The 13,447-nt window shown below is 45.2% G+C and overlaps 1 protein-coding gene across 2 annotated transcripts in view; it reads right to left on the bottom strand.

The window, feature by feature from the left end:
• The window catches only part of IGSF3 (immunoglobulin superfamily member 3), a 116,178-nt gene extending 103,794 nt beyond the window's left edge, over positions 1-12,384 (bottom strand). For both annotated transcript variants that reach the window (XM_079974765.1, XM_079974766.1), the window contains exons 1-2: positions 11,945-12,384; positions 10,486-11,288 (exon numbers count right to left, since the gene is read on the bottom strand). In XM_079974765.1, the coding sequence (XP_079830891.1) occupies positions 10,486-10,567 (82 nt within the window). In that variant the 5' untranslated portion in view covers positions 10,568-11,288; positions 11,945-12,384. The remainder of the gene's footprint in view (positions 1-10,485; positions 11,289-11,944) is intronic.
• Between the last annotated feature and the right edge of the window lie 1,063 nt (positions 12,385-13,447).

Here is a 13,447-nt window from a genome sequence, read left to right as displayed (position 1 = left end):
TAAAGACCTCCAAAGGAGGAGACTCCACCACACTCCTTGGCAGCAAATTCCACTGTCGAACAGCTCTTACTGTCAGGAAGTTCTTCCTAATGTTTAGGTGGAATCTTTTTCCTTGTAGTTTGGAACCATTGCTCCATGTCCGCTTCTCTGGAGCAGCAGAAAACAACCTTTCTCCCTCCTCTATGTGACATCCTTTTATATATTTGAACATGGCTATCATATCACCCCTTAACCTCCTCTTCTCCAGGCTAAACATGCCCAGCTCCCTTAGCCGTTCTTCATAAGGCATCATTTCCAGGCCTTTGACCATTTTGGTTGCCCTCCTCTGGACACGTTCCAGTTTGTCAGTGTCCTTCTTGAACTGTGGTGCCCAGAACTGGACACAGTACTCCAGGTGAGGTCTGACCAGAGCAGAATACAGTGGCACTATTACTTCCCTTGATCTAGATGCTATACTCCTATTGATGCAGCCCAGAATTGCATTGGCTTTTTTAGCTGCCGCGTCACACTGTTTGCTCATGTCAAGTTTGTGGTCAACCAAGACTCCTAGATCCTTTTCACATGTACTGCTCTCAAGCCAGGTGTCACCCATCTTGTATTTGTGCCTCTCATTTTTTTTGCCCAAGTGCAATACTTTACATTTCTCCCTATTAAAATTCATCTTGTTTGTTTTGGCCCAGTTCTCTAATCTGTCAAGGTCATTTTGAAATGTGATCCTGTCCTCTGGGGTGTTAGCCACCCCTCCCAGTTTGGTGTCATCTGCAAATTTGATCAGGATGCCCTTGAGTCCATCATCCAAGTCGTTGATAAAGATGTTGAATAAGACCGGGCCCAAGACAGAACCCTGTGGCACCCCACTAGTCACTCTTCTCCAGGATGAAGAGGAACCATTGATGAGCACCCTTTGGGTTTGGTCAGTCAGCCAGTTACAAATCCACTGAGTGGTAGCATAGTCAAGTCCGCATTTTACCAGCTTCTTTACAAGAATATCATGGGGCACCTTGTCAAATGCCTTGCTGAAATCAAGGTAGGCTACATCCACTGCGTTCCCTTCATCTACCAGGCTTGTAATTCTGTCAAAAAACGAGATCAGGTTAGTCTGACACGACTTATTTTTCAGAAATCCATGCTGACTATTGGTGATCACAGTATTCCTTTCTAGGTGCTCACAAACTGTTTGCTTAATGATCTGCTCCAGAATCTTCCCTGGTATTGATGTCAGACTGACTGGGCTAGCCATAGGGGCTAGCCATAGGGGCTAGATAGTCCATGTGTATGTTTCCCAACTTTATAGTTCTATGCAATATCTATGCAAACACATTTTGTGCTTTTTCCTCCCAAAAATATTGGGAATGTATTTGCAGTATCTGATGCAGAGCTGTGTAGGATATACACAAGATGCAAGTAGGAGTAGAAACAGAGAAGAGGAATGGTGGCAGTAGGAGGAAACAGGAGCAAGCTCTGCAGGAATGAACAGAAGTATGAGCACTTTCCACCCACATAGTGCTGTAGAATAAGAGAGCATCATTAGGCAGAAATAGATTACAAGAACAGTAGCAAACTGTTATAGTAGTCCAGAGTCTCCTGCTACCCTACCATTGCAAATCAAAGTAAATTTTACCTATAGCAGCTAGAGTGAGCTTTTGGCAGTTTAGTGCAATAGTCTCACTAATACATGCCTCAGTTAAAGCAGCCACGCTTCTAATATTTACAATATGAATATATGTCTATATATAATCAGAGAGACACATTACGTGGAAAGCACTCACAAACTTATGCTGCCTTTTGTATATTCTTCCTCCTCCTAAATTTTAATGCATACTACTGCATATACAAGCTGAACAATTCTTTCCAATCTTGGAAATGCAATTTGTCCTGTTTTAAACCAAGAAGAGAGTAGTCCTTAGGATAGGTATCTCTTTGCTTGCATTGTACCAAGTACTGCACAGAAGAAGCTTCTTTTCAGGGTACACAATGGCTTGGTTTGCACTTCACGCTAAGCCAAACCATGGCTTTGTGCATGTGTGCAGGCTCCAGAAGAATAAACCACGGCCACCCCAGTCAATTCTGCTGTTTCAATAAACCATGGTTTGGCTTAATATGTTATTCAAACCAAAAATCATAGTTCTCTGAAGACGAACCACAAGCTGCAACCAAGGTTTGTCCTATGGTGTACAGCTTTGGATTTGTCTGGGAGAGCTAAACCATGAGCCTGCGTTCAGACAATTTGTTAAGCCAAACCATGACAGAACAATCTCTGGAAGTCCACACATTTGAACATTCATGTTAAGCTGTAGTTTGGCTAAGTATAACATGTGAACCAGGCCTAATCCTCTAAGAAAACCTTCAGTTTTTCACACACACCTCCATACATTACTTATATATTACTAAGGCTTTAACTCGTTTTTATGCTCCTGAAGCACACAAAAGCAAGTTAAAGGCTTGTTTAACACAAAAGAATATGCATGAACAAACCTACGCAGAATGTCATTGACACCAATGCTGCAATAGGTCTAGCAACAGCTGTTCAAACTACTAGTGCCTCAGCTGCTCAGATGAAGTCTTAATTAGTGGATAAATTATCAGCCCTGAGAGGACAGACAAGTTGGTAGCATATTCCACCTTAGGAGTAATCCAGGCTACTTATTTCCTTCAGCTTTGGTCAATTTCTGAAGGACATAATGGGGCACCACGGTTTGCAGATCTTTTTTCTATGCTTACTTGCACCTCGGCTTCGTGTTTCCTCTCCTGACCATACTTGTCAACCACAGTCTCTCACACAAGAGAAAGGCCCAGGCTTCATCTTAAACTCTTTGGGCTACCTTGGCACTTCTCTGATTTTGATTCCATTTAGGTCACAAGATTCAACCTCCATTATTATCTTGCCTGGATAATTCTGATTGCAAGGGCAAGAAATCTTATGTTTGCCTGGATTCAGCCACATCTCTCTTTGCTTGCCTCTAGTGTCCACTCACATCCAGCCTCCAAGTAAGACCTGAGATTGGAAAACTACATTACAGTGAATAACGGAGCTAAGCATGTGTATTACTGGGACTTGTTGCCACCTCCTTATTCACTGTACAGTTTTGCTCAGTACACATATCGGAGGAGGTCTTGTGAATACAGTGGTACCTCCATTTATGAATTTAATTCGTTCCGGAAATCCGTTCTTACACCGCAAGTATTCTTAATCCGAGGTGCAATTTCCCCAATGAGGCCTCCCACTGCCGGTGCCCTTCCACTGGTTGGCTTCCGTTTGTCTTCCGGGGCACAGTTTGCTAGCCGAACACCTACTTCCGTTTTTGCGGAGTGCGTTGACCAAATCATTCGTTAACAGGACTGTTCTTAGACGGAGGTACCACTGTAGTTACTAGACAGACAAAAATGTCCCCAGGAAAGATGAAAAGCATTTTTAAACTTTCCATTCCCCTTAAGAATGGAGAAATCTCAAGTTTGCCTGGGGAAACAATTCTGCTTCCCTACATCAGATAACCAACAGCTAATAAAAACTTTTCCAGAACAGTTATCCAGCAAGTATCTAAGAGCACTGTATGGAGACAGAGGAAATGGATGCAAATACAAATATGGAGTCCATATACACACCAGGTTACAAAAGGGTATCTAGCCATTTAAAAGGCAAAGGCAGTCATACTATTGCAATTCATGTCAGACAATGGCTTGAGGCCCTATATGCCCTTGATATCAGTGGTATCTGGGAAGTTTATCCTCCTACCAGAGAATGCAAACGTCTGGCACAAGAAGCAGGAGAAAAAGATCTGCAGCCTAGAAATTGGGTAACATCGGAGTTTGCATTGCACCACAGAAGGCATGTCAGAATTTATGCTTCATTAACTTATTGTAAGGCTGAGTAACTTTGTGTTCTACCCTTCCCAGGCAACTGTTTGTATAGACCTTGCAGTTTACTTTGCAGCAGAAGCAACAGCAGTAAAAACAAAACCCCTTTTCTGAAACTTATGCTTCAGAGCCTTCTTAGTTCTAAGAATTCATCAACTTCTCAGGTACTGAACAGAGGCTCTATTTTCTATACTGACTCCTACCCCAATACTTCTCTATGAGTTGGATCCAGTCATGACCTACTGAAATAATTGAGAATTACCGTATTTTTCACCCTATAGGACACACTTTTTCCCCTCCAAAAATGAAGAGGAAATGTGTGTGCGTCCTATGGGGCGAATGCAGGCTTTCGCTGAAGCCTGGAGAGGGGGGGAAATAATTTTTTTTTCTTTGTTTCCCCCCCAAAAAACTAAGTGCGTCCTATGGGCCGGTGCGCCCTATGGGGCGAAAAATACGGTACTACAACATGACTGCTAAACATATCACTGAAATAAAGTAGGAAAGGCACAAAAATTGAAATCTCCAGAATTAATCTGTGATTTGTTGTTGGCCATCAGACAAATTTGTTGTTGGCTTAGAAAAAAATTAACAAAGTTAAAGAGTAGTCTCACAGAAAGCAAGACACCTCACAGAAGTCTTCCTACTGATCTAGAATCATTTACTTCAATAAACAGTATACCAACATGCACTCTTCCAGTTTAGAACAAATGTATTATCTCAATGATCTCTATAGCAAGATCAAAGCTCACCACTAAGGCTCCAGAACCAAAATTCAATGCTTTGTCTTGGAAAATATCTAGCAAAAATGTTTTATACACACAAAGTGCGTTTTCTCAGCACTAAGTTAACAAACCCAGTTAGAACGGTTCCAGAACAAATTATATGACTTCCTAGTTAGTGGTGCTAAGACAAGTCTGGTTTTACTTTGATTTAATTACTTTGATTTGTATTATTTGCAGAAAGTCGCATACACAAAGATAACCCATATCCAACAAAACCAATGAAATTTTCCCACAGACCCCAAAAATACATTAAGAAAACCTGTATTTCCATCCATACAACACACCTTATAAAATGTGTTTTACAGATGTATGCATCTGTAAAACACGTTCCTATTACATGATCCACATGTTTGTTTAAATCTTTGATATTTGATATTTAAATCTTTGATATTGGGCTTCAGTTTCCTGGGGTACTTGTGAACAAAATAAAGCTCCACCATTCTCCTGAAAAGGTGTACTTGTTCTTTGTCCCTCTTGATAATCTCAATTTGTCCATCAATTTTTCAGTCACGGCAATACGCCATACTCTCTTGTAACAAGTGCTCACGTTTGCACCTTTTAAGTCCTTCCAGAATGTGGCTACAACCATAAAGGTAAAGGTAAAGGTAAAGGTACCCCTGCCCGTACGGACCAGTCTTGACAGACTCTGGGGTTGTGCGCCCATCTCACTTAAGAGGCCAGGGGCCAGCGCTGTCCGGAGACACTTCCGGGTCACGTGGCCAGCGTGACATCGCTGCTCTGGCCAGAGCCAGAGCCAGAGCCAGAGCCAGAGCCGCACACGGAAACGTCGTTTACCTTCCCGCTGGTAAGCGGTCCCTATTTATCTACTTGCACCCAAAGGTGCTAGGTTGGCAGGCGCTGGGACCGAGCAGCGGGAGCGCACCCCGCCGCAGGGATTCGAACTGCCGACCTTTCGATCAGCAAGCCCTAGGCGCTGAGGCTTTAACCCACAGCGCCACCTGCGTCCCGGCTACAACCATACATGCTGCCATTAAGAGAAATCCAATTAGTGGTTTATCCACCAAGTCTTAATTCTCATTTAAATACAGATTCAGTAATGCAAGCTCTGGAGACTCCGATATGCTAAAGAGTGATTTTACTTATCTCATTGAACACTTGCGCCCTCAAATATGCCACCTTTGGGCATGTCCACCACAAGTGCCTATAGCTGCCTCTGCCCCCACAACATCGCCAGCATATAGATGAAGTATGTTTATGCATACAGGAATGTTTAACTGGGTTTATAGTCTGGTTTTATAGATTAAGGAACTGGCAGAAATGCAGAGGGGAATCTTGCACTGGAAGCAGAAGTATCTCTCAGTGTTTCTTTGTTCCACCCTCTTATACAGAGAAAAGTGGACTATCACTGCTTGCTGCCAGTGCCATTCTAGAACAGGTTAGGGCCCACTGAAGAGTTATGTGCTTTTCATGGGCTATGGTCTCATGCACATAGCAAGAAACATAAAATATCAAGAGTCTGGCCTAGATGAAATCAAAGTGTAGTGCTGACGTACTGAAGTGTATGTCTGCCTTGTTTGAGTAGCTCTGTTAACGAAAGTCAATTGATGTGAAGATTCTCATATTTCACAAAACACTGATTTAAGCAATTCCCTGCCTTTCAGAATTATTATGACCAATAGTTTTAGTGCCACAGAGTGCTCAGTCTCAAAAGATCCTTATGAAGTAATTAATTTCATTAAGGGAAGGCCAACAGTGCATTGGCTCAAACAATTGTGTCCCTAATTAAAGGATTACATGCAACAAGGCTAGAAATGTGTCTTTTGCGTGAGGGCCAGACCATAAACAACAAGAGGGATCTATTATGGCATCTTAAGTAACTTTATAAATAATGGCAAAGAGCTCACTAGGGGCTGCTATTTTCCCAATTTTAAAAATCCCCCCATCTGCTATTTGCACCTTTAAGAGAAACCTACATACACGGTCCCTGTGCATACCAGGTATTCTCTAATGGGCAAAACAACAACTGGAGGGAACAGTTTTCACTGGGAACGTGACATGAGTGGAAAAGAATTGCATTCAACTTTTACTCAGCGTACACTCTTTTTTTTTTAATAAAATGCCAATGTCTAACTTAGCTTGATTAATTTCAATGGATCATCTCTGAATAAATCTTGGTTGAATATAAATCAGAGTCCTAAAAAACTTTCCACACCTCCCCATGCCACAGCCCTGATCTAGATCCTGCCGGTCAGCTGCTTTTTTAAAAAAAACTTTCTTACAAATTTAAATAAAAAGAAGACCCACTATGGGCGTCCTGTTGTCTCAGCTTCTTAGGCAGTGGATTAATGGCCTGACTCAGCGTAAGGTAGTGTCCTGTCTCCATTCTACAATAGCAATTTGCTCATGGCTGGAATGGCATTTAAATCCAGAAGTCTAAATTCCAAGTCCACCAGCATCCACTGGACCACAATGTGTGTCAAGGGGCAGTTAAGCAGCTATTAACACACCCATCCTATTTTATGCCTACTTTAAAAACAACAACCGCAAAACAAATTAACCGTTATAATGCAAGCGAACACAGAGGGAACAGAAGAAGAGCTTACATAGAAATTCAGAGAATCCCTTTTGTTCACAGCACACAATTTACAGTCCTTCGGTGTTCAGTCACTGGTGGGAGTCTAGCTATTATGAAAGAAAGAGGGAAACTATTCATAAACCAGCCAGGGGAAAATGAGTTCCATAACTTTCTCTAAGCCTATTATGTTTTGTTTCCTATATATTACACTGCTGATATTGGTATCAGACTTTGCATCTTTGGAGGAAGCAAGTAAATCTCGGAAGTACACACAGGCCCAGCAGCGCCTGACAGAGGCATTAGCAGTCTCATTACTGCGCAAGGGTTATTTACAATACTTTACCCTATTTCGCCCCATTATATACTCAGCATGATGAAATGCCACTTGCTCAAAGCCTTGTAACTGAAGCACTGCTGTGCAAGGAAAAGAAACTCAGCAATACCCTCTGTACGACACCCACATGCCAGATGAGACTTTTCAATCCATGGCTCTGCAGGGCATTTCCCCCCTCCTGACTTCTCCCATGGTTACACCAGAGTTGCGTTTCATCCTCCGTCCCTCTTAAAATTCCCAATTTCTTCCTTCCCTGCCATTCTAAAATGTTAAATGAAAAGGTAAAAGAAACACGAACTACACCGAGATCTGACATCGTAAGTTGCTGCAAGTTCCGAGCCACACGATGAGCGCCTTCAACAAAAAAGGGCTTTCTAAACCGTTCAGTCAGAAAATTCGAGTTATAGAACAAGATAAAGCTTTTGACTTCACATTACCCACCTCTCTTTGGAGAAGCAAATCAAGTTTAGCCTACGGATGCACTCCATCCCCCCCCCACCCGAAAAACTTCCATGTAGTGCAGAGCCTCCAAGTATCACAAGACCTTCAAGGCATCACCAGATCTGTTGTGTGTAATTTAAAACATCAGTTTAGCATACCTGGCAAAAGTGCCTGAAGAAACAGAAACAGCCTTGTGTGTTTCAAATCTACCCCACACAGACCACCAGCAGCATTCATTCTTTTTGTCAAGGGTGGAGACGAGACAGAATTTTGACATTTGAACAAAAAATACGAGATGCAGCTGCACTGGTTGAGATAAAAGTTGTAAGAACGGGAGCCTTGCAGAGTGGTTTGTTGTTTTTTTACTGAAGCTGTCAGAGAAAGACAGTTAAGAGGCTGGCACTGAACCAGGACACTGGGGCCAATGTTTAAATTATTTGAAAACTCCGTTGTCAGATCCTTGCTTCTATATCACCATAGAAGACAGCTCCTCTAGTAACACAGAGCCCTCTACTGTTGGGCTGGGACACTGACATTAAAAGGAGATCAGGGAAGCATTCACACCATATTAGGAATATGTTACTCACAATGATATTGTCCTTAAGCCAAAGGGATTTAGTGCTCAAGCTAGTCATGTTTACTGAATAAGCAATTCCAGTTCATCCATGTCAGCTATCAGAAAACAATAGAATCACTTGACAGATTATGCCTTAAGCTGCAACCGTACGTACCAGTTACATGGGAGCAAGTCCCACTGATTTTAGTGGGGCTTACCTCCAAGCAAACATGCATATTGCTGGAGCGTTAAGGGTTCCCCAAAAACTTTCCCGTTATTAAATAAGGTGAAAGGAGTTGCAGATCAAACAGCACAGTTTTGCAAAGGTGTCTTGCTCAGAAGACTACTGAATTTTTTTAAAAAAATTAAGCATTGCAAATAAGCACAAGATTTATTCACAAAACACCAGCAGACCCACCTGAGAGTATCCTTGTGTCACAGGTCTGAGTAGAAGGTCTGGAAAGCTACTCACTACTGATAAACAAGGAAGTGACTAACTGCACGGCTGTTTTAAAACCAATATTATAAAAGCCACACTAGCTGCTTGGCTCATTTTCCTTCAAGTATTCAGAATTGCCTTTTTAAAAAGTCATAGTGGATAGTGGGGGTGGGGAAAGAGAGATCTTATCAACAAAGCACAAACATTTTTGCTCATCTTCATCAACCACACTCCCCATTCCAGCCATGTATTCTGCTGCATTTTCCCTATCCCTGGTTTTATTCAATAAGCAAACTGTATAATTACCAGACTAACCATGTGAACCTTGCTGGAGACACATGGGATTCTTTCACTGCCTTGCATTCAGTCCCTCTTAAACGTGTACAAGAACAATTACAGCATTGTAGCATCTCTCATCCAGAAAAATCACAATGCACTTTACGGAACTACATACAGTTTCGCTTCATCTACCCATAGTCACTTCTGGGATATGAACAGCAGCTGTTTAAGAACACAGGCAAACGTTGCAACAAATCACATGATAGCAGACAGCGAAGTATATTGTACCAAGAGCGTCCCTTGTTCCCCGAGTTGGAATTTAGCCAAATCACTACTTCTACTGTTGGGGGGGGGGAATTCCCAGAGGGCAGCTATCTTTGTTGTTTTACTTTTAAAAGCCTAGAAGGCTTGTGGTGCTTTAGACATCAATAGAATTATTGTAGCGTATGTTTTTGTGGACTAGAGCCCACTTCATGCACAGGCAGAGCTATTCTGGGGTCAGGGGTGCACAACAGCAGGCCCACCACCACATCCCAGGTCCTGCTGGCTCATGTTGGTTGGCACAGGAGGGGTGGGGAAGGTTTAGACATATTCTCTATGTCAGCTCTAGGCTGATATAGCTAACTGGTACCCCCAGGGGATCCACAGGGTACATTATCTGGAAAACTGGGGTTATAAGTCTCCACCAACTGGGGCCCCACTAGCACTACTACTCTTCTCTGGCAGAGGCCAGGAGGCACCAATGGGCCATCTTAATGCCGCCCCCTCCAGTCATCAACATAGGGGGAGAAGCACTGCACCCCTAGTCCACCTAAGCTTATGGCACATGCCACAATCAACCTGATAAGTCTTTGCAGTACCACGTCTTCTGTTGCCTGCTGGCTCCGTGCTTGTCCTCAAAACTACTTCCTTCGGCATGAAAGCCCTGCTGGCTGAATTCAATTCTGTGTGTGGCATCTCAAAACCAGACACAATTCTATTTAAAGCACAACAGAAAAAGGGCTAGAAACTACAATATAAATTAAGCGAGTTCATGATGATAAGTCCCCTGTCTTTAAGTTGCAACAACAACAATAACTCTGCTTTTGGAGGGAAACAACATGATGTTATATACCAGAAGGAACTGCCCAGAAGACTATGATAAAAGGCAGACTTGCTATAAGAAAGCACTGCTAGATATTGGGGGGGGGGGGGGAGGAAAAAGGGCTAATGGCGAGTTAAAAACTTGCCAGGGACTGTTGACAGAGAATGGCAGCCTCTTACCCAGTAGCAGAAGAGATGTCAGCTCCAGCAGAAAGCACCTCATCTTTGTAGAAGAGGGAAGATAAAGGGGCATCACTCTCATTCCCAGTTCACCTCTTGCTTATTCTTTTCTCTTCAGCTGTCAACCGCCACCTGGTTTATATTTCCAGAAAAGAGTGTTTTGGTAGAGTCGAAACACAACGGGGAGAGGGGGTAGGGAAGATAACCAGCAGGGGGAAGGAATAATACTAAAAAGACAAAGTGAAGGACAAGCTTAGTGGGAGGCGTGAATGTGTCTTCAGATGCTAAATGATTATTCCAAACAGACACTGTTGCTTTTCCAACACATTGTGGTTTGCAGCATCTACTTTGATTTCTCCTACTCCGTCTCCCACCGCACAGTAAAGAAGTACTGTACACAGTTCCTTGCTTGATCAACCCTCTCCGGAAAGAGAAAGGTGTAGGAAGATCCGTCTCTCGGCTCAAGAAATGGCTATGTGTCCAAGGATTAACAACCTGTGCTATTTTGCAAGCTCTTCACGTGCACAAAAAAGAGCCCGAAGGGTCAGGTCTGCCCACATCCGAACCAGTTTTGTAGGTGTCTCTTGCTAGTTTTCCTAGACGAGAGGGAAAGCGAGGCTGAGATCGTCCTCTTGCACGGACTGCATCGACAGTTCGGGAGGGGCTTCGTCTCTTCTGCTTGCTGAACTGTAAGGATGGGGCAGATCAGCAACCCGAGCTGGGATGGCCCCCTTCAGCACCTACTCGCGCTCAGTTTCGCTCGCTCGCTCGCTCGGGTGCCTACAGCTCAGGTCTGCTCCTCCCTAGAAAAGAAAAAAAGAGGCAGGGAAACTTATAAAGCCAAGGCATAAATTGTTGCTCCTTGCTGCTAACTGCTTCTCCAAACCCGCGCGGTGTGTGTGTGTGGGGGGGGGGTACATACAGAGACGAAGGGGCGGGAAGAAGTGGGGGCAGACCGAGCACCAGTTCCCGCCCCGCCGCCCCTCTAAGACCCCCATCTGCGCGCGGGGAAGGAGACCAGCCCGCTATTGTTTCAGCCTCGCGCGCACGACGGCCGCCTCCCCTTTCCCCAAACTGGAGGAAAGGCTCGAGCAGGGCGCCCTCGAGAAGGCAGACCGGCGACAGGCAACGGCCCGGAGCTTAGGCGCTCTCTTTCTCTCCCCTTTCCCCGCCCTCCGGTCATAAAGCGAAGCGTAGCCCACTTTCCGCGCGCCACAAACACCCCTCGAAGACAAGCGCCTGGCGCGCCCCGCGGGTCCGGGAGACCAGGGCGCGCTCCTCAAGGGGGTCTCCCTCCACCCGCGCGCTCTTCCTGCCGCCGACCCGCCCTAGACACTCCCTTGCCCGGCTTGCTCGGCTCCACGTGCCGCGGCGACACCGGCATCCCCTCGGACTCTTTCCCCGGTACGGCTACTCGCCGCTCGACTCAGCTTTGCTCTCCGCCCCGCGAAGCGCCTACCTGGCCGCTCTGGTTGCTTCCCTCAGCCCGCCGCCGCCGCCGCCGCTGCTGCTGCCGCCTCTCCTTCGGCGTCTCCGCTCGGGCTTCATTCTCTGCTCAGAAGCTGCTGCTGCTGCTGCTGCAGGGGGTGCCAAGCGCTTCCTCCCGGCCGGGAAGCTCCGCCTTCTCCCCCCTGCGTCCCTCCTCGTCGGACTCGTCGTCCTCCCCTCGCTGCCTCGTTCCCTCGCCGTGTCCCTCCCCGCTTCTTTCCCGACTCACCTTCAGCTCCGGGCGGGCGCTGGCCGGAGTGAGAGAGAAAAGAAACGGGGCAGGGAAAAGAGCGCGCGCGCGCTTCTCTCTCTTTCTCTCCACAATGGCCCAGAAGCGAAGGAGGCTTGGGGAGTGCGCCGCGGAACCTGGAAGGGGATCATATTTCACCCCGGGCTGTTGTGAGCCTTTGCTTCCAGCTGGCAGCGAGGTATAGAGCAGGGCGGGAGAGAAGGATAAGCCTCCCTTTCAATCATTAACCATTGCGGGCCAGTAAAAGCAATCACTGCACGTATGTCAGGCTAGACCGGTAGAAGGCCGGGTTGGCACCTTTTCTCTCTAGTGCTGCTTCTTGTGTTGCTGCTTAAGAATTAGTCCTAACAGGACCATTTCCAGAACCCCAATATGGTAAGCATAATCATTAAAAGACACACACCATTAGGTTATAGGGCTTGTCCCTTCTGGGGTGCTTTGAACTGAAAATTTACAGTTTTAGAATTAGTAAGGCTGTGGGAGCAAAGGAGCCACCACATTCCAGTCCTGTTTCCGCAGTTCTGACAACAAATGCAAAATGCTGCAGCCCCAATGACTTAAAACTGCTTTGTATTTGGAGTAGTTCCGCTGGGAGTTGCTCCAAGCTAAGTGGTTTGAAGAAAACAGCTGTCAAACGGCCAACAAGTTCCACCCACTCAATAACCCGTTAACAACCCTTGTGTGTTGAAGCACAGTGTGAAACAATAAAGCGAACCTGGTCAACAAAAGCCTGCGATACTTCATAGAGTGGGATGTTAAGAGCTACGCTAATGGGGCAAGTTCTATCCCTAGATACATGTTTTAGCAGTGCAGTGGTGTTCTTTGGGTGTACTGCTGCATCATGCATGTTGCAAGAGCAAAGGTGACTGTGCATTTACGCATGAAACGCAAGTTGCAGCATGACCTGGCACAGCACAAAAGACTTGTTACCGGTTCTTACCTGTGGGACCAAATATTCTGGAAGTGAAAACGGATGCTTCCAACTGAGTAGCATGGGCGAATTAACTATGTTGAAATTCCATATGCTGACTTGGCCACAACCAAAGTTCTTTTGAGTCATGATGTTATAACGTAAGATGTGTCTAATGTGGGAAAGAGTGAAACAGCAGGTTTAGAGCAAGTTTGTGCAAATAAAGTGGGCCTTTCCTTTTCCTAGGAAATAGATGGAGGAAGCTCTGTGCTGAGTCAGCTGAATGGATGATGCAGTGGCGCAGCATGGATATG

The sequence above is a fragment of the Podarcis cretensis genome (assembly GCF_951804945.1).
Source record: "Podarcis cretensis genome assembly, chromosome: 4".
Taxonomy (NCBI): Eukaryota; Metazoa; Chordata; class Lepidosauria; order Squamata; family Lacertidae; genus Podarcis; species Podarcis cretensis.
This window is presented reverse-complemented; position numbering and strand designations above follow the sequence as displayed.